Source organism: Strongylocentrotus purpuratus, unplaced genomic scaffold (genome assembly GCF_000002235.5).
Source record: "Strongylocentrotus purpuratus isolate Spur 01 unplaced genomic scaffold, Spur_5.0 spur5_scaffold_13, whole genome shotgun sequence".
NCBI classification, from domain to species: domain Eukaryota; kingdom Metazoa; phylum Echinodermata; class Echinoidea; order Camarodonta; family Strongylocentrotidae; genus Strongylocentrotus; species Strongylocentrotus purpuratus.
The window spans coordinates 27,736,017-27,762,599 of record NW_022145598.1 but is presented as its reverse complement, the minus strand read 5'-3'; the positions used below and the strand labels follow the sequence as shown (position 1 = coordinate 27,762,599).

Sequence of the window (26,583 nt, the reverse complement as noted above, 5' to 3'; positions counted from 1 at the left end):
AACTTAATTTTTTTTTTCTTCACCTACTTTATCTGCCCCCTCTAATTTTGTAATTCCACCTCTTTAAAATAATTTTTTTTTTCTTTTTTTTTTTCTTCAATTATTAAAATACAAACTTAATTTTATCATATATTTTTTTTCTCGGAATTGCATTTAAATTGGGGAGGGTGTGCATTACGAAGGCGCGTAACGATGTTTAATATACGCGATGTTTTGGAACTTTGGTGTTGATTGACATGACTCGCCTCATTTCAGATAAGCAATCGACCTATACAGTGCGCCTCAGAAAACACGAAGCCGAGAATTGTCGATGTTTTATCATAACTTAATCATAGTTATAATTAATAAATGACACATATTGGTAAAGCTTAGATCCTCTTCAGTGATGCAACTCTTATGCATATTTCACGAATGAGCGATTAAAAAACAATTTGAAGACATGCAGGGTCCTATGGTAAGGCATTAATCCTCATTACCAGGTCCCTCGGAGAGAACCTAAAGCCGTCGGCCGTCTGGTTGCTTTCTTAGCAGTCAGGTAAAATAACCACCACCACAGGGTATCAAAAAGTCATTTGGCGAACGGTATCTGAATTTCTAGAAAATTCACTTTCTGCCCTTTCATAAATTAAACCTCGGCTCAATCAGAAAAAATGAGCCAGGAATAACAAATTTCTGTTTGTTTAAAGTAATGCTAGCACTTCCATAATTTGATTAAACGAATTCGTTTTCACTGGCTGCCTGCCGTAGCAACAAACAGAGTTATGGAAATAATGGAAATGCAAGCATTTATTTAAACAAACGGAACTTTGTTATTCCTGTACAAATATGTGTCATTTATTCATTATAATTTTGATCAAGTTATCATAAAACATCGATAATTCTCCGTTTCGTTTTCTCATGGGACGCACTAGCTAAAGAAAGTGTTGATTAAAGAAAGAGAGATAGTACGTGGTAGAGAGATAGTGGTAGAGAGAGATTAGAAAGGTGACTGGATGAGAGAGAGAGAGTAAGAGGGCTAACAAAAAAAGGGGGGGGGCGTAGAGAGGGCCTGGAGAGAAAGATAACAGATAAGAAAGGAAATTGTGTTGATTTGAGATACAGATGTATTACCCGAATTAAAAAGGAGTATTGTTGGATCTGTTTTTGTTATCATAACAAAAATTCTCCTCACCATTGTCCAGTCGCAACAACGACATACAAATAATGACAGATTTATTATGACATTCCCGCCACAAGTCGGCGCTCTCAGAACAAAGGCGTAGGCTGACAATCGTAAATATCGCGGTCTGTCTGAACTTGGGTGTTGATTACAACATTTCCAAGATACGGTTATCAATCCAACTTTCTAGTACTTCATTTGTGCCTATTCATTGTACCCACGAAAAGATCGATAGAAATGTCAGAATGTCTATTACCCTTCCCAGGGTTCAATGGGCGGCACAGGGTATGCAAATTATAAATTGTTCTAGCGCTGCTGGTCGCTACAACTACAAGGCGGCCACGGCCTACGTATCACTCATTCAAAATCAGTTTTCATAAGACCAAACCTCCAAAATAGATGACATATAAAAAATACATAACAGTCTCGTAGAGTAAATATTTCAAAGAACAAAACATGCATGTCTACGTCCCTCTACCTCTCTCTCCCTCTCTCTCTCTCAACCTCAAACAACGGACCTCTGCATTGATTGCGATTCACACAGTTTTCATTTCATTTACATTTCATTTAAAATGGGGAAAGCCTTCCGATCGCTGGAAGGAAGGAATTTTACTGGCAAGGTGATTAAACGAGTTCTTGCCCCTCTTAGCGCGACAAATAGAAACCCTATTCCTCTCAAGAATTATGTAATATTATGTAAGATAATCCCCCCATTCTTGCCCCTTTCATTGGGGACCCGTTTGGGACGCTCGCGTTCTCTAAACAAAGGAGGGTACGCGATGAATGGAGAAGGTTTTAATCCCCCATACCTTACGCGTTAAGGACAGTCGCGTTCTGCTAACAAAGGAGGGGACGCGATCGTCCTGAACCCGGACGAACGCGAGTGATAATAAAGTTGCCTTCCCTAAGAGGTTGATCTCTCTATAATAGCATGCATTTCAATGGATGTCCACGAACTTAGACTTAGAACAGTATCGAGAAACTGGCCCCTTGACTACAACTGTAATGATTATCCAATATGCTTGATTTTGATATCTTACTTTTCGTTGCTCAGCTGGTGATAGTCTTGTTGCAGCTGTTGGTATTCTTGTTTGGATTCCATCAATTCTTCACTCAAGACCTGGTTCTGACTCTTGTACAAAGCCTACATGATAAGTTGATGATAAGTTGATGATTGAAAAGAAGTACTTGATTAATAGGCCATTGTTGTTACAAATTATTTTGTTCTCCTGTTACTGATTATTGTATTTCAAAAGTCTGAATGCGAATTGCATACATTACATGCTCTTAGGTAGGGCAAGCCATAATAGTTGTCCTACCTAGCAACAACTTATGTATACAGACAGGCGGTCGAGATAGGTTTCAGTTATATATAACACAGAAAAAATACATTAAACTTACATTGAAAGTGTGTTCTGCTTCAAGCTGCTCTTGTAGATCACTGATTTGTGAGCCATTCAATGAAGCAATGCTGAGGAAAAAAAACACAATAACAATAATAATAACCTGGATTTATTCGGTGCTTCATATAAAAGCATATCACAGTACTAGTAAACTTCAAAAGAGACTGATACATGTAACTTTTGAAAGCCAATACATGTATGTTTTGTACAACATGACGTCTTTAGCCTGTAAACATGAAAGCATACTAACTTTAGTCTAGGTTTAAACCCTGAATTAACTGGGTATGGAGTGCAAAATATCAATCTCATGTAAGTTACCATCATTTTGTAATTACAGGTAAATAAACAAACAAAAGTCATATCATCATGAAATCTACATGTATTTCTCAATTTCAATTTTATTATTTATTCATTCAATTTAAGCCCCACTGCATTACTTGTAGCTACTTGCTCCCTCTACATAGCAAACAATACCTAAGTGGTGCCTGTTGGTCCCCCATGGTCCCCTTTTTTTAATGTTAATTGAGAGCTGATTTGATGAGATAACCACCTGTCAGTGACCATGCAGGGAGGTCTAATCCCTCCTGGCCAAATTAGTGCAGATAGGCTATAGAATAAGTATTTATCTCTAAATGAAACATCCTTTGTGAATATCATCCATCTTAACAAACCTCTTTGATTTCTCGAGAGCTTCCTCAAAGTTCTTGCCTTGCTCCTTGATGGTGTTGAGCTCGTTGCGTAGTCTCTTGATATCCGTCTGATAGCCGCTGCTCGTCTGCTTGGATGCCTTCAGGTCGTTCTGGGTGAAGCGATGGCGCTGCTCCTCCTGCTCAAGCTGAAGCATCTTTTCTTTCGTCTGCAACAAAAAAAGAAGATATCTTAGTCTGTATGTTTTTTTAATTATTTTTTTATCTTAGGGACATGGATTATATTTTCCCTAACAAAAATGAACTTCACAGGGTTCGAGTCAAGTTTGATTGAGATGAAATGATTACGATGGGTTATATTCAATGTATCATCAGCACTATTGAAATCATCAACATCAAGTGTAATTAATATCAGTGACATTAGAGCTTCTCTTCCTCAACATTGTTCTACTTCACCTCCTTCTCATCATCACCAACACAAACATACTCCTCCTCCTCCTCCTCCTCGCTTTCTTCTAAATATACCTCCTAATAATTATCATTACCATTCTCATCATCACCACCATTATCAACACCACCAGCACCACCACCACCACCACCACCACCACCACCACCACCACCACCACCACCACCACCACCACCACCACCACCACCACCACCACCACCACCACCATCATCATCATCATCACCATCATCACCATCAACACCCGACCACGACCACCACAATCCTACCTTCTGTTCCTCCATCTTAATCATGTTTTCCATCCTCTCAATCTTCTGCTGTGCCTGCTTGAGGTCTAGCTCTAGGATAGAGTTCTGTTTGTCCACCTGGACCCTCATCTCTCTCTCCTGGACCAGCGTCTTCTGGAGTTCTGTAACAGTCAAGAGTAAGGAGCAGAATATAAAACATGATGATGAATGAATCTGATTTTGGCAAAGTGTAAGTAAAGGTTCCATTTACTATCAAAAGATCAGTTTAACAGTGTAAAAGACATAAGAGTTCATCGGACTGATAGTTTTATATTTGAATTTATGGATACCACTGTCTCTGATTGTCACTATGTCTGAAGGTGGTAACACTGTAAAAGACATATGAGCATGGGATCTGGAAGTGGATGGCAGAAAGTAAGACAAAAGAATTCATGGAAAGATATGAAACAACAGAAAGGTTGGTAAAGGAGGAGGATGCTTCGTACGAAAAGAAGTGGAGGGAGGGAGTGCCGTCATGGCGCAAAAGCCAGTAACCCATCATAATAGGGAAAATGCTGACTTTCATGACTTTAATAAATGATGATGATTATTTTTATCATGTCTTGATAATCCAACATTATCTTCAGTGTTTGGGACTAGAGATAGACTTACCGTCTTCTTGAGTCCTTGTTATCCTCTTCTTCTCTGCATTGACGGCAGCCATAGCGTCCCTGTGCTCCTTCACACCTTGCTCATGTGTGTTCTGTAAGGCCTTCAGATCAAACTCTAAGCTCGCTTTTGTCTGGATAGAAACAAATTGTTAAATTGGTGTGAAATTTATTTCTATGAATAACAATTCATCATTATAAAATTGTTGGTCAAAATTTGGTACAAATTGAAAATGAGTTTGTTTATAAAAAAATAAAAAATAAAAAACAATATATATATATATATATATATATGAGGAAGCTATGGCTCTGGATAGAATGTGAAAATCTACATGTAAGTCATGATGAACAAATTTATACTAGCATTTGCCATAAGATAAAGTGAATATCCAGCAAAAACTACTATAGTAAGGTAATGCTTCAGCAACTTTTTCTGGGCAGCTACATGTATACTACAGTTGGGGTATTCATCAAAAGCTCTTTGGAAGTGCATTGAGACATTGCTAGATTTGTAATTAATGACATAAATCATCAATATTGTATGTATTTTAATGCCCCTCTGCACTAGTTTGGCGAGCAGTGATTAGACCTCCCTGCATGGTCACTGGCAGGTGGTTATCTCATCAAATCAGCTCTCAATTAACATAAGAAAAAGGGGATCATGGGGGACCAACGGGTACCGCTTAGTCATTGTTGGATATAAAAAGGGCACAAGTAGATACAAGTAGTGCAGTCCTGCTTTAAGTAAACTCAGGCTGTTGCTGACAGTGAGAATGGATGAAAGTGAATGTTTTATTATCATGAAATGTACCTTTTCAAGGATAATGATGCTCTCTTGATGGTTCTGCATGGTTGCGATGGAGCGGCTCTCTCCTTGCTTCAGACGATTCATTTCCTGCGTTGCCTGAGCATTTTGCCCTGGAAGACAAAGGAAACAATAACAACTTATTATTCATTTATTTACTCAACTTAAAGACAATAAGTGCTGTAAAAGCAAGTACTTGTAATCTCCACTTGTACCTTGTTTCTTTAGAAAAGTGATATTTATTATTATTTCTAAGTATCATTATTGTTTAGAAAAGTGATAGTAATGACAGTATGAAGTGGATGAATATTTAATAGGGAACTTCGAGCAGGTATTGTTGAAGGAGAGATTACAACTATATTGCTCTTGATACTGGTAAAGACCACCCAAGGGAGACAAGAAAAGTGGTCTTTGTAGGTAGGTGGTCTTTATATACAGGTTCCTTTAGTACATGTTTCAATGAGAAACCATTTTCAAGGGAAACAAAAAATGTAGTCTTTCTATACAGGTGGTCACTAAAGCTGGTTTGATTTTATTATGTTCTTTGAGATAAAATAAATAAATAAATAAATAAATCTTAAAGGCAAAGAGGGATAGACTTACTCTCTAGTTCTGCTTTGAGGTCCTCCATGCGTGATCGTCCGCGTTGCTCCTCCTCTAGCTGGGTCTGCATCCTGATCACCTCCTGGTCTAGCATCATCTTATTGTTGAGCTCTCGGGTGTACTTATCTCTCAGCTCGCTGATCTCCTGCTCAAGATGAGCATAGTTCTAGGAGGGGGGGGGGGGGGGGGAACAAAAGAAGAAGATTGAATTAATAAATTGTGATGCATTTGAATGGCCGGTAAGAATAAACCAGTTCATAGTTGCAATTTGAGCATGAGCAGATAAAGGTCATTGCAGACCAAATTGCGAAATATAGTGAGACAAATACTGGATACGTGCTCATGAAAGTTACATGTATGCAATCATTATTCAGCAGTGCACTCCATGATACACAGGTGGAAGAAATCTTTGAAAAGGGGAAACATAGGCTATTCATATAGCACCTGCATCGCTGTAGGAGTGATTATTTTAAAACGTACAAAGTGAGACCCCTTCATGTTTTGAAGATCTGTGGATATTAGGGGTTATTTGGGACATGCGCTAACTGTGAACTTGTCTATTGAATACTGGCATTTTCATTGTATTCATACCTAGTTTGTAGGCATAAAGCCTTATCTGAACAATAGACTGAATCTCACATGGCACTGTACTATTTCTGCTCTATTTTCATAAAAATATTAATAATCTGGATTTCATTTGGCTTCAGCTTCAAAAAGCTAACCCAATTTTGAAGAAAAGAAAAATGTTTTTTATACAAGCGAAAAAGGAAGTCACTTACCTTTTGGTGATCACCGAACATCTTCTTGGACCTTGCGTGTTGGTCGCCCTCCGTCTGGAGCTGTTTGTTGAGGTTCTCCACCTGTCTCTCGAGGATGGTGGTCTTCTCAGACCGGAGCTTGAGCTCCTTCAGCTCCCTCTCCATGTCTGTGATGTGGGAGACCTGACGCTCCACCCTCTTACGACCCTCCTGCTCCTGCTCCGCTCTCCTAGCGAGCTGGCAACGAGGGAGGGAAAGACAAAAATAACATTGGTATTTGGGCATATCCACAGTAATTTCTATTGTTTAATGTTGTATAATATGTACTTTAATATGCATAATAATAATATTGAATATAATAATTTATACGTCAGGTTATTGTCAGTTGCATATTTTACATTGTATATTATAATTCTGAGTCTATAATGTCCTTTGGCAAGACATTGATCTACATTTGCCACTCTCCACCCAGGTGTTTAATGGGTACCGGTAGGAAGGAATTCCTCAAAATGCTGTGAGCATCGAAATCGGCAGCCTAGCACAGCCGGGTAATGTTGGAGCGCCTTGAGGACCTTGCAAGGTCGATACGTGCACTATATAAAAATCCAATATTATTATTATTATTATATCTGGTTTATCTATAATATTGATTAATTCTGATGTAGTCATTATTTTGTGTAATGTCATATTCTTCTTTGCCGTTTACTTGTACTTTAATATTTTTAACATATTTCTTTGGCATCTCTCACTTTTCCTTCCTTTTCCTTTCTTCTTTTTCTTGCACTTAGAAACATTAGTATTAAGCGCTCTAAAAATATAATGTAATATCATTATTATTAATGAAAACTTCGGGGAATGGTTTCATTTATTGAATGTCAAGATAAAAACAATGTGATATCATCAAAATACAAACATATATAATGAGATATCTGAAGTGGGAGGATCATGAAAAACACATAAATGGCGTGTTAAAAATTATCCTCACAAAATATACAAAATAACGATAACTTTTGGTACATGAATCAAATAAAATCATAGAAAAGGAGGAAACATTGCATAAACATCGACATCGTAAATTATTCTAATTTTTGTTCTCAAATTACAAACTGTATATATGAAGATATAAAATCTTGTTACAATAAAATAATAGTCAGATGCAAAATGAACTCCTACCTCTGTGTGCTTGTGTTTCAGTTGAACATACTCTCGTTCCTTGTCCATCAGTTTGTTCTGCAGATGAAGCTTGTCGTTGTTCTAAGGGAAGAAAAAACATTCACAAATTAAGATGGAGAACTGAAATTAAGAACAGCGTTTAAAACAATACTGATGCAATGCACGGTGTGTTGCTACTCATGCGTATCCTGTAAGAGAGTGAATTAACATATGTGTACTTTATGAGTAGGGTCAAACTTTTTTAGTAAAAATGCCAAATGCTGAAACTGTACTCACAAAATGTTTGTTTCAAGAAAAAGACTGAATGAAACCTTTCTTAGTTTTTCATGTGTCATCTCCGCATACACAAGTTCTTTAGGGCACTTTTCCCATTAGATACATCTCTGGTCCAAACTGCACTTCTATTTAATACACTGTATCACAACTCAGAGACATCCAAGGTCCTACGTATCAACACTAAAGAACAGTTTGAGGAAATCGAACTGAAAATGGCTACTGATAGTTTTATTTGGCTACAATCATGTCTGGTTAAAACTAGAATATGCTGGGACATAGTGTAGCACTGGACTGTCATATGGACCAATGTTTCAGGAAATTTGTATCTGTAATTATAATTACTTTGAACTTGAAATCTTGTGCAAAGGGAAGCTAAACATATCCTGTTGCATCACTACAAATTGCAGAATATTTTGATCACGGATTAGCATAAACATGTTTTGTTGACAGACGGAATTTCTAGCTCAACTCAATTCTGATTTTAGGGTTGTTTCTTATTTTTGTGGTAGTATCAAAGGTGTATAAACTTATCTCCCTATTAAACAGATCTCCTAGGGTATGAACCTTGTCTCTTGCAAAATCTCAATTTTTGCCCACTATCATGCTACCTCTAATTCAAGGTGTTGTTTGAGGCTAGGCCAAGAGACCTTGTTAATCTAACCCCTCCCCATCCCGATCCTTCTCGCTCCTTATTAACCCTGAGAGTGGTCATACTTGGTTCTCTACCTCCCACTGTGATCAACCTTCCTCACTTGAAGGTCTATATTCTTATGCCTGGTTCCATGCCTTGTTTGGGTCTAACAAACTTTGAGGCAATGCCTCTCTACCCCAACCCTCCTTCCTCCTTTCTCCCTATTACAGTCAAACCTCCTTTAGCGAACACCTGTATAAAAAGACCACATTTTTTGTTTCCCTTGGAAAGTGTGTCCCATTAAAACCTACTGTATATTAAACAAACTTGTACATAAAGTCCACCTGCTCATAAAAATACTTTTCTTGTTGCCCTTGAGTGGTCATTATGGACAGGTTTCATTGTTTTTTTGGTAGTTAAGCAATAGATCCAATTTCCCTAATTCCAAGTCTACACTTTACCTCCAGTTCCAGGTCTTGTTTGATTCTATCAAACTTGGAAGCAATGTGTTTATTCTTCTGGTCTAGGTCCTTGTTTCTCCTCATCTCGGCCTCTATCTGCTTCTCAAGGCTGTGGGTCTTCCTCTTCATCTCTTCATATTCCTAAAAGAAACAAGAGAAATATCAAATGATGATATTGATATATATACATGTAATATACACCCTGTTTAAGAATTGTCATCTAGTTTTTGCTTTCTTTTTATTTATGATAATTGTTTTCTATCTTGTTAAAGTGATCTCTTTGTTGGTCCTGTAATGGACACAACACCTTTAAAGGTATAGACCAGTTTTGAACCTCCCCCCCCCCCCCCTCCAAAAATGAAATTGAAGCTCTTATTGCCAATCATGTGAAAGAATACGTTTTGACTCATACGTGATGATACCAATTTTGCCGGGAAACCGCCTACAAATTGATAAATTTGGTAAATTATCATATCTATCCGGCCTGGAAAGGTATTGCATAGTCCCATATACATCTTTCTGTGTACAGTACCAAGACTGTGCCAAATTTCTTGTCATTTTGATGATTCCAGAACCTTGCAGTTCACACCAATACTTATAGGCTAGATGATCAACCTTTTCTGATCGATTCCACAATGTTTCTTTCACAATGCAATCGCATGACCAGAACTGGTCTTTACCTTTAATGTGTATCTTATTTTGCCGATTTCAAAAAACCCTTACAGTTCACACCAATCCATAACTGCTACATGGCCAATGTTTCCCAACATGTTCATGACGATTTCTTTCACAATGCAATCGTATGACCAGAATTCAATTTCTATCTTTAAGGTTCTCGGTTACTCACCCTGCCTCCCACATTGGGGGCCGATACGTGTCCATCCGCTTCCTTTACACCACCCTGCAAAAAGCACAAAACACACATGAACTGCAAACCTGTCTGTAGAGGCCACTCTACCTAACATCTAGACCTCTATAGACAGGTTCTCAGTATGGAAGATACAATGTAGTCCTTTCAAAGATGAAAGGAGGGAGGAAGGAAGGGAGAGGGAAAGACAGAGAAAGAACGAGAGAGGCAAAGACAAGGAGAGGAAAGGAGTGAGGAAGGGAGGGAGAGAGAGACAGAGACAGAGAGGAGGAGGAATATATATATATATATACATGTACATGGAGTGTATTGATTGGGAATGTATAGGGAATGGATTGAAGAAATCATATAATCTTAGAATAATATATATCTCTAACTAAAACATGAGGCATTGATTCATATTGATTAGCAACAGAATTAAAGCAATAGAAAATAACAAAGCAAAAGAACTACATGTATAACATGGTTGAAATATTAGTTGAAAATAAGCAAAAGAAAAATCTTGTTACTTTTCAATCTTATGGGTGTGAAGCATTCTCATATGGGTTTGCACAAAATAGCTGCACAGCAAACAAGTCAAAAGCATTACTATAAAAGTTTGTGAAAACTTTGTTCTTTATTCATTTACATGTAAAGTGTTCAAAAACTTATGAAAGATAAAGACCTTTATTAAACATGAACTGGAATATACATCATCATACCAGTCAATTTTATGTCTTGGAAAAACAAAATTGAATTTAAATTGTCAGAGGGATCTTAATAATATTGATAAAAGGTTTCCCCAAAAAAGTAGCTAAAAATATTTTTTTTTAATTGGGGGAGGGGTCCTTTGTTTTCTTCCTTACTTTTTCTTTTATTTCTTCTTATTCAAATTACCAAAATATTACAACACACATCGTACCACAGAATTTTGCCACAATCTATAACTTGAGATCACAAAAAATGTTCTCCGGTATCATACAAATTCACTTCAGTCTTTACCCGCCGCGGTCACTGAAATCAATTTGCTAAGCTCTAACCATGAGTATGATTATTTTGTAATTACAGCAATCAAATTTGTGTTTTGTGGAGAAAAAAAAGAAAGAAAATGATTTGGGTAAATTTGAAGTGAATACCATGATAACAAGATTGCACAACACATGCTCTGGTGACAGTTTCTCCAAGGTCAATTTATTTAATATACTAGTGTTATTCCAAACTTTAAAGATGGTTTGTCCCTTTTGCAGACCTAAAATCCTGAAGTTCCATGAATCCAGTGGTATATTGAAGAGGTCTATTATTAGGAACCTCCCAAGAAATGACAACAAAATGAACTGACTTTCATCAAATAAATTTTGATTTATTGAAGGGAAGAATATTATCTAAAGATCATAATTGAGAGACCAATGGTGAGAGCAACCAGTGGCATGAATGGTCTGCCATAGTTCAAGTCCTATTTCAGCCGATCTTAGTCTTTGTGAAACACCCCCCCCCCCCCCCCCTGAACTAATACCCAATCAAAAACTAAACTCTAAATCTTTGACAAAGTATAAAACCCAGGGGAAACAAAATCAGAGCAAATGTCGCAGGAGATAATGTCCCCAGAGCAAATGTCGGATCATCAACACATGTAGCACTCACGTTTGTAACAAGGGTATCAGGACACACCGCAAACAGATGGACGGATGTCCGGATAGTTAATGACCAACCACAAACACGAGAAAAGAGAACCACGCAGACAGAAAGGATGGAAAATACAGATTGTTACAAAAGAAACAGGCATTTTTTCACCTCTACATACAGGGAAAATGTACATTAACAAACATGTAATGTACATTTATTCATTAATAATTGTTACAAGAAACAGGCATCTTTCAGCTATAAATCCAATTCTAAAGGGTACTATTATAAGAAGAAGAAATATAAATTAATCAGCGACATCTAAACATAGGAAGGGGCAGAGTAATTGCTTTTTAACATAAATGTAGATTTTTGTACTATCTTGAAATCTGCTTCTCTAAAAAGGTCAGGATTTCTCTCAGATTTACGAGCAATCTCATTTCGATGACCACATGCATACATCAAAACTCAATCGCTAATATTCAAAACATTAATTTGTGTATCTTTTAGAATAAAAATATTATTTCTGCATTTTAACAACCAGTGCATGACAGAGTTGTATGATTGACATTAAGTGCATGCAAATGAGGAAAAAATATTCGCTCTTGGCAAACTAGTTAGAAATCTTGCAACAGAAGTATGCTAAATATGCATTGAAAACAAATCGGAGTGTTAGAAAGTGATATAGGGTGTTTTTTAAATCTTGAAATTAAAGGCAGTTAAAGTTTTTAGAAGTATTGGATGAATAGCTGAAATACTGCAGGTATTCACTCAAAACTACGCTACATTTAAATGCAAAACTATACTACAGAGTGAATATTCTACAAGAAACATGCATAAGAATATATTTCATGCAAGGATACATAGTTTTGTATAACAGATAAATTAGGGGAAGGTTTGTGTAGGAAAGGATAATCAAATGAATTTGAAACTGTCGTTTTCCTTCCCACTCGATGTGGAACTGGCATTGTGACCATGTACAATGAACAGAAAACTACAAACAATTTACAGAGTGTGCAATGAGGGCCGAATAGGTATTAACTCTACTTTTTTAAGAGTTTAAGATAATCTTGAGCTCTGGTATGGGAATCTTATTTTGAGAAAAAAATTGCTATGAATTATTCTGGATTGTTTGAACCAATGAAATAAAAACAAATACACAACTTCCATTAGCACACAGTGACCTGTGTTTATAAGCACATGGTGTTGGGCCTACTTACCCAGATTTCCATATCGTTTTAAGCTCATTACTCAGCCACTATACATTTTCTTCCAAAATTGTTTGGCACATGTCATCTATTTGTAATCTTGAGCATTCAGTGTAAGTTTCGTTGGATTCTGTGAGAGTTATTTATTTTCTATATTTACCAGAACTCAAGTTTACTTTTTAAAGAGTTATTGCCCTTCTGGCTCTGAACAGATAATATGACCAATCCCAATGGAAAGAAGGAAAATATTTTATTTCTCCATGAAATTATTGATACTCCAGTGAAAGAACACATCTACACCAACACATTTGAAATATCAAACCAATGATGTACAGAAGTGAGAAAATGTAAGTGGGTGATTAAATTTTTCTATGACAGAATAATTTGAATAGTCCCCTCATGAATGTAGAACAGCCATGTATACAGTTGTGAATGAATAAAAGGTCACCAGAATAAGCACTTTAATTGGACTTTGAGCAAGATAACAAAGATTCAAACTTAATTAATTTTTATTTTTTCTTCAGTGAGGTCATATCCCTATTTTGTTATCAAACATCAGAGTATCTGCACTTCAAGCATACTGAGATGATTTACACTTTGTTATTGTAAGATCACTGGGAGTTTGTAGGAAGCTGAAAATTGGGACTATAAAAGCAAACATCACGTGTGACCATTGATGAGGAGATTTCCTAAACATCCTCCAAAACGGCTTAAAAATTGGAGTGTCATTTTCATCAAGCCAGTAATTGTTTGTGTTAGAAGGTGTATTTGGAGTTGAGTAAGTAAGGAAGTCTTACGATAAGTGATTTGTGGTTTATTTGAGATTGTTTGAGGTTTGAAACATGACACTTCTTCTAAGCAGTACAGAGCCAACTCCTTTCTTGTTTGTTTGCTTAGGGTTTCTTGTGGTTAAAACCTACATCTATGTGTACATGTACGTTCATAAGAAAATGATGAATAATGCTTGAAGTGCTCTGCAACTATGTTTGCTTAAATGCATCAATCTTTTTTTTTACTCATGAGCGTCGAATCCCTCTTCGCTGTTATATGACAATCACCTTAGAAGAGACTGTACATGTAGATGCAAGGATTAACCTTTTACATGCCACTCCCCTATGAGTTTAGCGACTGTTTCAAAACAATTATTACTTGCTCCTTCCCATACATGTAACTGAAATTGTATTCCGCTTTCTATGTGATTTTCTACAGGTAAAATGGAAGAATAAGTGAAAATGGTGTTAGTCATGCTCTTACCTCTACAGATGTGAAAAGCCTGAAAGAAACACAGAAATATTAGAGAGAAAATAATAAAATCCAATGATTTACAACATATTGAATGAGATCAGTGACTCTCAAAAGCTGACAAGGTCAAGAAATTACTGTGGTAATATTTTCAATTAAATTCAATTCAATGTATTTATTGGTCCAATGTAAGTTCAACATGAGTATTTGTTTCCCTAATATGTAAATTGAAGGCCCAGACATAGTTTACAAAGAACAAAGTGAGTGAACTATACCAATAATACAATAATAAGTCTCTTACAAACATTTGAAAGTAAGGATCACTAAATCTATGGTAATCTCCAAAATGGCAGATTGGTCTTTCAAATGCGATAGAATTGGCAAGAACTCTTCAAATTTGTAATACATTTATTAAAATATGAATTCCAAATTCTCTTCTATGAATTCTTCCCTCAGGGTTGTGCCCAAGAGACATTATGAATTGCAAAGTGTCATATACCTTTCAATAACAAAAAGTAATATATCTTACTCAGTAATTAAATTAAGAAATATTATACTTGAGTGGATTTTGAGCTAATGAAACGATGCTTCACAGTTTAAAAAAAAAAAGGGGGGGCGGGCAAAATTGGCAAGCAAGTTGTGACCGATTACAGTATCTTTAGAAAGAGAGAGAGTGTACTCACTTATTTGATTTATTGTAGGTGAAGCCGATGAAAGGAAGATTGTTGCCAGCGAACGTCTTGGGCGACTGAAAGCTCTCTTCGGGATGGTCTTCTGGCTCGATCTCGTCAAAGTTACTCGTGTCCACATCACTGATAAGTTCGGGAACGACAGGAGGTACAGCTAGAAAGAGGAAACAACACAGAGTATGATGATAATAATCATCATGGTCTTATACAAACAAAGTATCCTCATTTTCCCCATATTAAGTTACTGTAACTATTTCAAGTGTTATATAAGATGTTTTTTTAAATATTTGTTAAGCGCATAGAGATAGCAACATATTACCGGTATGCATTTTATAAGCCTGACACTGTTATTTTTTTATTTTTTTTTCAATGAGATTTTCAAAACTTTAGGATCATTATTACAACCTATTTCCAGTTTGAGATATTTTCAACATCTGGGTACACTGCTTGGATGAGAGACAAAATATAAATGACCAACTACTTTCTTTTGGGTCAATGAAATTCACTGATTTTCAAATGATTTTCAAATGATTTTTCTCAAATTCCCCGTTCCCTGACCAGAAAAAAAAGAGAACTCATTTTCCCAGTTATCCCTGATTTTTAGGATAGCTCAGACCCCTTTCATTCCAACAATGTCATTCCAATCAAAAAGATTTTCTACTTACTATTTCTAATATTATCATATGTCCACATATCATTCTTGAAGAATCTATGCAGCTTGATTTCATCAATGCCATTCTTCCCTAACCTTGTATCTCTGCGGAAGGAATAGAAGACAGAAGGGAAAAAATGTAGTCGGAATATTGTATCAATTACCACATTTCTCGCTGTCAACATGATCCTTATTCACACCATCATCATCATCATCACCATCATTATAATCAAATAAACTCAATGTATATATATATATTTGTGTTGACTCTTACCAATGTTAGACATTTACATCATTATAATCATCATCATCAAAATCTCCACCACCATTGTCATCACCATCATCATCATCATCATTACTAATGTTGTCAATTTCAACATCATCTTCACCACCACCACCACCATCAAGACGACCACCACCATCACTACATGTACCTCCAAAAGCTTCATACTATCATCATAGATACTATAATAACTTACCTGTCTGTTAGAAACTTGCATATAAGATCTTTGGCGGGTCCACTAATTGAAATGTCATCTGGAAACTCCAAGGAGTTCCTATGATCCATGATCTTACTGTATGTACCCACGAGAGAATCAGCATAGAAAGGCGTATCACCTATATCATGAAAAAAGACAAAATGATCATGGTAATATCATCCTGGAACTCCAATGAGTTGCTTTGATACAAACATCATACTTGAAACATGTTCCTAACTAACAAAACAAAACATAGACATAAACAACTTCTGAATTTTGAGGGATATGTTTTGATGGTGATCCAACATTTGCTTGAGCCAAATTTTGTTAAAGACCAAATGAAATAGATGAATTGTATATCAACGGAAAGCTTATAAGCCATAGATTTAAAATAATATTAATGTTATTTTACTGTCTGTCAGAGGAGATCTCTGAAAAATCTAAAGCTAAAGGGGAGACACAACGAGAAGAGAGGATGGAAGGAAAGAGAATATGGGGTGAAAAAAAGAGTGAGAGAACAAAAAGGACGAGGAAAAAGGATAATAAAGGGAGAAGGAGGAAGAAAGAGAAACAAGAGAGGAAAAATAATTCATGGGACTCTATCTTACCAACGAGCATTTCATAGATGAAAACTCCTACTGACCACCAATCACATTCTCGTCCGTACTGCCCGTTACCAGCCTGTGATTTGAGAACTTCAGGAGAGATGTAATCTGGTGTACCTACCGCTGTGTCTGATCGTACCATACCATCCTAGAAAAAGAAAAGGGCAAGTCAAATATGAACTTCTTCAGTCTTCCTCTTCTTCGCAGAAAAATTTGTTTATCCTTGGTTCACATTGATTAAATATCCCTTAAATATCCCTGTCAGTCCACCTACCACATTCAATACTGTACTGCCCGAACTGGCCTACGATTTGAGAACTTCAAGGTCCCGTCTTAATTTTTTTTGTATCAACTGCACCTTATTTGCGATTGATATCCATTGCAACTTTGTACATAAGAGATACGAGACTGCAAAACTTGCGATTGATTGGAGGAGTTACGATTGATTTGGATCCATCGTAACTCTTTATAAGACAGGGCCCTAATGTGCTGTGTCTGATCGTGCCATACCATCACATGGAAAGTAAAATAGGGAAGATTTGGCTATCAGCATTGCACTCCAAACCATATGCCTTTAAGAAACTCTAAATAGAGATCTTATTAGTGTTTATTGAGATTATAGATTCTTCTTACCCTTTCCATTCGCATACACGTTCCAAAGTCTGCTAGCTTGAGATGTCCTGATGAATCTAACAACATGTTATCGGGTTTCACATCTCTGTAAACATAAACAAAAAGAATTTAGTTAGACACTGGCTAAATTTCTTTTATCAACAAGGGAAACGCTCTTGGCGGTCTCGCCTGCATAACGCAATTCAATATGATAAACCAGAACGTCAATGACGTAGCGCTCATCTGCATCTCGCAACAACAAATATCGTAAATTTTATGTGGTACACTTTTGAAGTGGTCAAAAAATAAAAATTTGATGCCCTGGAAGGGACATAATTTCATTTCATTTGCATAAAGTACCATAAATAATCAATGGAACAAAATCTCACAATTCTGTGTAGAAGTTTAGTGTTCCAAATTTAGCTTTACCAGATAAGGCAAACCAAATCAAAATCGGTCAAGAAATGAGGGAAAAGAAGCAATTTTTGTTATTTTTGGAATAAATTTGCATAAATTACCATAATTAATTAATGGAGAACAATTTCAAAATTCTGTGTAGAAGTTTAGTGTACCAAAGTTAGCTCTACGATATAAAGCAAACCAATTCAAAATCAGTCGAGAAATGAAGGAGAAGAAGCCTTTTTTGTGACTTCGAATAAATTTGCATAAATTAGCATAGATAATGAATTTCACGATTCTGTGTAGAAATTTTAAATCCCCCTCCTAGCCCTATCATATAAAACAATCAGAATCAAAATCGGTTGAAAAATAACGAGGAAGAAGCATTTTGAAAATCTTGATGTTGATGCCACAACAAAGTCTAAGTTTGTTGACCTTAAATGACCTTTGACCTAAACTTAGTGACCTGAAATTCTACTCACATGATTGGGGAGACTTGATAACCCTATAGTCCAAGTTTCATTGACTAAGAACTTATACTTTCAAAATTATATCAAAAATTCAAAAACTTAACCTTAGGTTAAGTTTTCGATGATGATGCTACAACATAGTCCAAGTCTGTTGACCTGAAATGACCTTTGACCTTGACTTTGTGATCTGAAATTCTACTCACATGATTGGGGATACTTGATTACCCTATAGTCAAAGTTTCATCGACTAAGAACTCATACTTTAAAAATTATATCAAATATTCAAAAACTTAATTTGACATTTTTGATGTTGACGCCGCCGTCGCTGCCGCCACCGTCGCCGTCGCCATCGCCGTCACCGTCGCCGTCACCGGAAAAGCGGCGCCTATGTCTCGCTTTTTGCTACGCAGGCGAGACAAAAATACAACTCTGATTTGAGCACTCGGAGATGAGCATATAAAAGTCTTTTTATTCTGAATAGTCAAAAAGCTTGCTTTAGGGATCACCTGTTTGTAAATTAAAGTCTTTTTCTTTCTCAAGACTATCTTTCTTAACATCTTGAATTGCCTTTTCACTTGCTTTATCGCAAATTATCTTTACAAATTCTGACATTATAAATGTTTCTCTTTTTTCTCCAGCAATAACAAATATATTCAATGGCACATTTAATGATATCCTTGCTAAATGTACCTCAAAGAAAATGAAAATGAAAACGAAAAAGAAGAGAGAGAACAAGTACATAGCCTTGGTGCAAAGAAACATCGGCTCTGTATTGCAACATGAAGACCTTAAACCCAATATAACATCTAGTTTTTGATATTTTAATCGTTTACCTGTGTATGAAGCCTATAGAATGAATGGCTAGAACTACTTCCTCTGTTTAGAACCCGACCCATTTCTCAGAGATCTTGTAGTAATTCATGACATTTAACAGAGAAAGAGAGAGGGGAAAAAGATAAAGAGAGAGACCGACAGAGTAAGTGAGAGGGAACAAAGTATCTGTGCCTTTTCTGCAAAGGTTTGATCCTTACCTGTGTATAAAGCCCATGGAATGGATTGCGTCTAGCGCCAGGACCACTTCGGCGGTGTAGAACCTGGCCCACTTCTCAGGGATCTCATAGTTACTCATGAGATTGACCAGGTCACCACCAGGCATGTAGTCCATCACCATGTAGAGGTACTTCTCATCTTGAAAGGCATAGTGGAGCTGGAAAGAGAGCAGTTACATTCATTGACAATCAATCAATCACTTGAAGTGGGAATGCACTACTTATAGCTACTTGTGCCCTCTATACAGCAAACAGTGCCTAAGCGGTACCCATTGGACCCCCATGTTCCCCTTTTTCTTATGTTAATTGTGAGCTCATTTGATGAGATAACCGCCTGCCTTAAACCATGCAGGGAGATCTAATCCCAACTAGTCCAGATAGGCTTCAATCAATAATACTCGCATATGAGAGTAATTTAGATGACAGAACAACTATATTGTGATCATTTATACATGTAGATATCAGAGTAAGAAAAATAATTCTGTTCGCGGGAGTTCTTTTAAGATTTGGTGTGATTTTTCACATTGATATCTAAGTGCTTTATTTTGTTTTGTTACCAGAGCTCTTCTTCAATTAACCAGAGATATTTTTTGAGCTTTCAAGCGCTAAATGGGGGCAACTAGGGAACATCCACATTCATACGCAGCAACCACCCCCCCCCCCCCTCTTCATCACATTTACCTTGTACTCAAACATCTTGAAGGCTACATGTATCGCATAGTTAAACATGGTACAACCAGCAAAGACATGTCAAGTTCGAAAGAGCCCTGATACTCACCTGTACGATCCATTCACTATTAGCATGGGCCATGATATCCCTCTCCTCCCAATAGAAGGCTGAATCAGATCTCTTGATCTAAAGGGGAAAAAAAATCAGACAAATAAATTTGAAAGCTTTTTTAACAACAAAATAAAGAAATTAAGGTACATCATTTCCTAAACTCTTCCCTTCTGACTGTTTTGGGTTTTGTTGTTTACCGGTATCTGTTTGTCTATTTGTTTTAGTGAATTCTACAGAACTATTTTAACCATCATTGCAGTGGAAAGTGATCTGGAGCACAAACTCACAAATATTTTTTTTTAAAGAAAGAGAGAATGAAAGAGATAGACTCAAAATTGACAACACCAATGTGGCATACAATAAGGGATTGAAATAAAAGTCTATGATGATATAAAGGACAAAAAAGTCTCAATTTAATCGTGAATGAAACAAAAATTTCTTTCATATTCAGAAATACAAACAAACATACATGTACATTTCATTTTTTTCTGATCTTCAAAGCATGCAGTGTACATGTATATTTCTGGCTGACCTGAATATGACCCAAGTTTCAGGCAAATGAAATATGAGAAATACGATCATATCTTTAACACATTAATAAGATACGACACACCCATTCATGAATAATACAAAGTCCTTTCACATACCGGTATGAGTGAATTCCATGTTACAAAATTTCAACACCTGCAGTTTGCCTCAAAAAACTGGCTGGCATTCATGAAAGTTTAATAACTTTAGATCTACAGTACATGTATATATGATTGCAGGGCCCTCAGGGAGGACAACATTGATTATTGATGACGCTACTCTCGTCCAGACATATCATTATTAAACAAGATTTAACTTTTAGTCCCGAAGATCTGAGGGTGGTATAAAGATCATTTGTTTATTCAAACAATGTTGAATTGTTTCTTTCAGGCGACTCGCAAATGTCAAATTTGGTTTGCTTACCATTTCAAATTTACTTAGACACTTCATGGCATACACCTTCTTACTCGTCCTCTCACGAACCTGGAGGGAAAGAACAAAAGAAGAAATTCATGTTGAATTTTTGCTGCCATTTCCACAAGAGAAAAACTTTGTAACAAGGAATATGCAACAATGCTGAAGTCACAACATTAAAGGTGTTCTAAAGTTCTTTTTTCTTTGCAGGGTTTACCACCACAATTAATCGTTTTGACAGGCATTGATTTTGTATCAAGAGTCAAAATGTAATTTCCTATTCCATTATCTCAGAGGGGGATGTAAAATTCCTCGATTTTGAGAGGGCACAAGTTTGCATGAGTTAACTGAACTTACAAAAGCAAAGGAAAAACCACCTCCTAACTCTCTGAGGAAAAAACAGGTCACATCTGAGGTTTTTTCTACTGGGGGAGTGGGGGGTACATACACAAAAAACAGTAGAGGCAGATTTAGAGAGGGGGAGGGCTGGGGAACATGCCCCTGTGACCCCCCCCCCCCTCCCTGATCTGTCACATATGGTATTGCATGATCAGTAGCACATCCAGGATTTTAATAGCAAAATGATCTCACATTAAGTGAGCCGAGGGGCACAAAAATATAAAGAGACAGATTTGTATCCATTTTATTTTAATTTGTTATATTCTTATTTATTATTTATATATATTTAAATTTTATTTATGTATTACCATTCCTATCATTATTATTATTATCATTTTTTTTATGGGGGAGGGGGGGGGGTATGAGTGCCTGTGATTCCTTCCCCTCAATCTATCATATATGATAAAATTTAGGTCTCCTTACCACTTTGACTTCACCGAAAGCACCCCTCCCAATGACCTTGATCATCTGAAAGTCATGAGATGATAGCCGATGGGTGGTGATATCACCAGCCTTCTGTTCATCTGTGCAATGAGACAAAAACAAATGAAAATAAATGAGCAACCAAATTATTCACAAACATTAGTACTTGGAGCATTAATTAATCCTTAATTAATAGAGCAAGAAGTTTTTTATTGTTATTCAACAAATTTTTAATTGGAAGTTGTTGTTGGTGTTTGTGCAAATGCTTACCATGTACTAAGTCATTTGTGACAGTTTAAAACCAATATGTGTTTTAAAAACAATTATTTGTTATATTGCTATACATATCAATCCCTGTTAGATATGAAGAAAAAAATACCACCAAGATGTGAACAATTCTTTTATAGCTAATACACCATTTATTTCACTTCTAGAATTTTCAGGTTTAATTAGAAATGTACACGTCCATGCACTCAACCCACTTCTACTAATATAAACAGTAACATAAGATTTCTTGGAATGAGACTCTTGGAAGTCATGATTGATGCTTTTTTTTAAGGACTGTTTAACTACAAGCATTTCTTCTATAGATTCTCAAGAAGACACAGTAAGGAAAATAGGAAAAGATAATAATTGTCATTTTGTGACAAAGCCTCACAGATTTTTTTTCCCCCTTTTACTTTATAGCCATGTTAAATTTCTTGTCTTGGTGGCTTTGCACCAACAGTTGTCAATTATACGTACAGTAGTCTTCCCCAATCGACTATACAGAAGGGTGTATAGACATACACAACAATCCTTACATTTGCTTTATGCCTTAATGTCTCTCAACTGATGTTGTTCACAAGATGATTACATCGCTAGAGGCAAAGAGAAGCATGGCTTCTAATTCATCATCGGTAACCAAACCAGCTGTTATTGCACTCATAAACATCAAGCAATCAAATCTTCCTGTGAACTTTATTCATATACATGTATATGTATGTGAACTTTATTCATATACATGTATATGTATTTGGGTGATTGAAAAATAGTATACCGGTAATCAAATTTTAGGTTGCACAATGTGTATGTACATGTAGGTGCACAAATATGTACAAAATATTATTCTCTATAGAAGATCATTAAACTTTTAACAGGTAGAAATAGCTGATACAATTTTAGCGCAATGAAAGCGGGACAACTGTTTTCAAAATGAATTCATACAGGGAAAAAATTATTAAAACAAATCGGGGGACTACTTTTCAACCTTGCTTGCATGAAAATAACACTCTTTAACAAATTAATGTCAATTATGAAGAATATAATGTATTCTTTTATATTTATCAATAATATTTCATGCACAATAGTTGTATCCAGTTTCTAATGAAAATTGTAAATTAAGGTGCATACACAATCCATTTCTCTCATCTGTTTTCAAATACATGTACATCTCCATGCGGTATTATTCAACTGAAGCGGATAAAGAACAGGTTACTTGTTGCAAAGTAATTTAGTGCCTGCTATTTTAAAAGTAGATACCACTACAGTACATGTAATGTAGCATCATCTTTCGTTATCTTTTTAAAATTTCATAATTACTGACATGAACAAGGAAAAGTATAAATACATATAAAAAGATATTGAGACATCTCTTGCCCTTTCATATGAAACTAAAACATAAAAGCCATACTATCTTGCACACGTATACAACATGTACATGTAGATGAGCCAAAAATCAAAAGTATGCAAGTCACGTTTTTGTCTTTTGATGGGAAACAAGTGCAATATTTCATTTTAAAGACTTATCCCTAATTTTCATGAATGAGTGAGTCATTTGCTGCAAATATCATCAAAGATAATTGCAAATGGGCTTATTCCCCTCGAAATCAATATTTTATGCCAATATTCTCCCAAGAGGGTCGACCTAATTGACTGACTCATGAGTCGAGCAAACATAATAGGCGCGTCTTCATCATCTCGAGATTGCCAAATAGCCCGCTATTTGGGAAAAAATCCCGAAGTAACAAATCGCATCTTCACTATCTCGAGATTCGACCTCGAAACTGGAAACTCAACCTTGAGAAATTAGCTCGAGATATTTGCTCAGCGTTAGCGCGTATCGCGAATCTTCGGTCTGCCAAATAGTGGGATATTTTGCAAACTATCCCAAGATATCTTGGGATGACAATCCTGACCAAATATCCTTCTGATTGCTACTTCGGTCTGATGAAGACGCAAATTAGCTGGATAGTTTGCGATCGGGATAGTTCAAGTAGCTGGATATTTGGCAATCTCGAGATAGTGAAGACAGGCCTTATGTGAGCTAATTAGGCAACAGTTGAGGGAATCTGAGCAGAAGTAAAGAGTATTTTTCTTTTTCTTCTTCTTTCCTTCTTTACAGTAATGCCAGCCTAAAAGTGCATATTCTTAAATGGCATTTGCTGAGAACAAGTAGGGTACTGGTACATGTCAAAACTCATCTGCTGCAAATGCCTTAATCAGATCTGCCAAATAATTTTTGCTCGAAAATAGCCAAAGAAATTTAACATTCTTGTTTTAAAAAAAATAAAGAGATAAGTACATGTACATTGTAGGCAACAGGAAACGTGTTGTTTGATTGTTTTATAGCATGAATATACATGTATGAAGTAGATCCGCTATATCATTGTAATTGTTTTGACAAAGTACTGTTAAATTTATTTTAGGATATTTTGAATACATTCTTTCATTATGAGTGTAGAAAGATATTCTACCGTATAAACGAAATAAATTACTAATGACAAGCCATTAGACGATTCATCCACGGCCACCTTTGATGATAATTGGTGCGTTAATTGCCCTGTGAGAAGTGAAAGCCATGCATCGTATCACAGCTCATACATGTAAGTTGATTTGCACAATGGAGCAGAAAGCCAGTGTGATATAAATTTCAGAGATTTTCACTAAATGTCAGATGCTTTATTGATTACACATTCTACATGTACAGTACAACATCGATCTGAATTCACACAATAGACCAATTTAACAGTATTCATATTTTTGGCATACTTATGAAACAAAGGTTGTTCTTGACAACCAAAAAGCTTGTCCGAGCTTACCTGACATAGCAACAAGCAATATATGCATCTTTGATTCCAAGTATTGTAGTATTTATTAATAGCAGGTTTACTTGAATAACTCGTCACTAGGTCCCCAGGAATGAAACACCCATAAATTTAAATATATTAGTAAACCAGTCCATTATCTATTTCTTTCATAAGGCACAAATAGACCATGTTTGTAATGTAATCAAAATTTAATGCAAAAAATCTTTGTTATAAATAAAGTGCCGTGTTTAAATACAAATTATTGCATTCACCTGTTATGAAAGATTGTATTTCAATATATATTTAGTCAAAATGCGAATTTCATAAATTCCATGTTGTTAGGTATAGGAGAAGCCATAATGTTTGCCCTACAGTGTACCTAGCAACGATTGATGTATGCAATTCGCATTCTGACTATGGTAATACAATTATTCATAAACAGGTATGTAACATGTAAGATGGCACTAAACAAAGACTTATGCTTTAAATTTGATTACATTATAAAAATGGCCCATTCATCTAGAATACATACATGTACATACATATATACATGTATTTAGTATTTACAATGAAACCATTCACAAATTTTGATAGCAGGATATTTATACAAAAGGTTAATGACCAAATTATGGTTTTTATTATGGGAGGGGACGACATTCCAATATTACCCTTTAAACAGTATCATAAAACTGCCATAATAGTAATAAAATCTGTGTTGACATAATGTATCCAGGCAAGCACAACGCAATAACAGTCCTGAATATTGATCTTCAATATGAGTCAGAGAGCTACACTAAAAATGCGTTATAATACACCTGTTTCGTGGAATTCATATGCACAGTGAGTGTTATTGATTGCTGTGTAATCTGTGCTGATCAGTTGTTGCTGTACGGTAACTTGTATCATAGCCGCCATCGAATGATTCATTTGTGCACTCACCATCTACAATGATGAGCAATATGAATCATTTCATAGGATATTACAATCTTTTAACAGTAGCATAAAACCTTATCTCTAATTGTGCTATGTGAATGTATTATTCATGAACATATCAAGGACATACATGTACAATGTACATACAGTAGATGCCCAAGCAAAGTGTGTATTGTATGAATTTCGAAGACATTTATTGTTGCTTCAACTTCAGTTTGTGTAACTGATTATAAAGTATGTGTTTGAAGCCAGAAGAGTGCTACCTATATATGAAAGGTAAAGACCAGTTCTGGTCATGCGATTGCATTGTGAAAGAAACGTTGTGAAAGAAACGTTGTGGAATCGATCAGAAAAGGTTGATCATCTAGCATCTAGCATCTGCAAGGTTCTGGAATCATCAAAATGATAAGAAATTTGGCCCATTCTTCGTAAAGTTACAAGCACTATACACAGAAAGATGTATATGGGACTACCCTATATCTCTCACAGACCATGAGAGAAACAAATTTACCAAATATATGAATTAGTAGGCGGTTTCCCGGCAAATTTTTTATCATCATAGTCAAAACATATTCTTTCACATGATTGGTAATGAGAGCTTCCATTTCATTTTTTGAAATTGGGGCATTTCCAATACTGGTCTTTACCTTTAAAACAACTTATTATTGCCCTTCTGGTTCCAAACAGAGAAATGTGTTTTGTGTAAATTTTACAAAATAAATTTGCTTCATCAACTTCAATTCACATCGTCCATCACTGAGGATGAAAGCACTGTTCACCTCTGTGAACTCGTTCCTAACACATGTTTGAGGAAGCAGTTGGGAAAAATTGGGTGGGAGAAAAAGGAGGCAATCTTTTTTGGGTTACAAGCTGAAAATCTGGGTCATGCTG

At 36.0% G+C, this 26,583-nt stretch overlaps 1 protein-coding gene and 1 long non-coding RNA gene across 5 annotated transcripts in view; both read right to left on the bottom strand.

Annotated features, from left to right (window-relative positions):
* Positions 1–26,583, bottom strand: part of ROCK (Rho kinase) — an 80,822-nt gene that overhangs the window by 21,533 nt on the left and 32,706 nt on the right. For 3 of the 4 annotated variants that reach the window (XM_030982646.1, XM_030982648.1, NM_001185052.1), the window contains 21 exon segments: positions 21,692–21,792; positions 20,879–20,938; positions 19,925–20,002; positions 19,129–19,304; positions 17,250–17,334; positions 16,620–16,764; positions 16,012–16,150; positions 15,546–15,637; positions 14,875–15,034; positions 14,204–14,222; positions 10,122–10,175; positions 9,275–9,415; positions 7,907–7,987; positions 6,755–6,970; positions 5,976–6,141; positions 5,379–5,485; positions 4,572–4,701; positions 3,942–4,081; positions 3,234–3,418; positions 2,561–2,630; positions 2,200–2,303 (listed from right to left, as the gene is read on the bottom strand). In XM_030982646.1, the coding sequence (XP_030838506.1) occupies positions 2,200–2,303; positions 2,561–2,630; positions 3,234–3,418; positions 3,942–4,081; positions 4,572–4,701; positions 5,379–5,485; positions 5,976–6,141; positions 6,755–6,970; positions 7,907–7,987; positions 9,275–9,415; positions 10,122–10,175; positions 14,204–14,222; positions 14,875–15,034; positions 15,546–15,637; positions 16,012–16,150; positions 16,620–16,764; positions 17,250–17,334; positions 19,129–19,304; positions 19,925–20,002; positions 20,879–20,938; positions 21,692–21,792 (2,449 nt within the window). 4 annotated transcript variants of the gene reach the window in all.
* Positions 159–2,064, bottom strand: LOC115923082. The gene is made up of 2 exons (XR_004063768.1): positions 1,172–2,064; positions 159–281 (listed from the first exon to the last, which is right to left on the bottom strand). It is a non-coding gene; the product is annotated as an uncharacterized LOC115923082 (long non-coding RNA).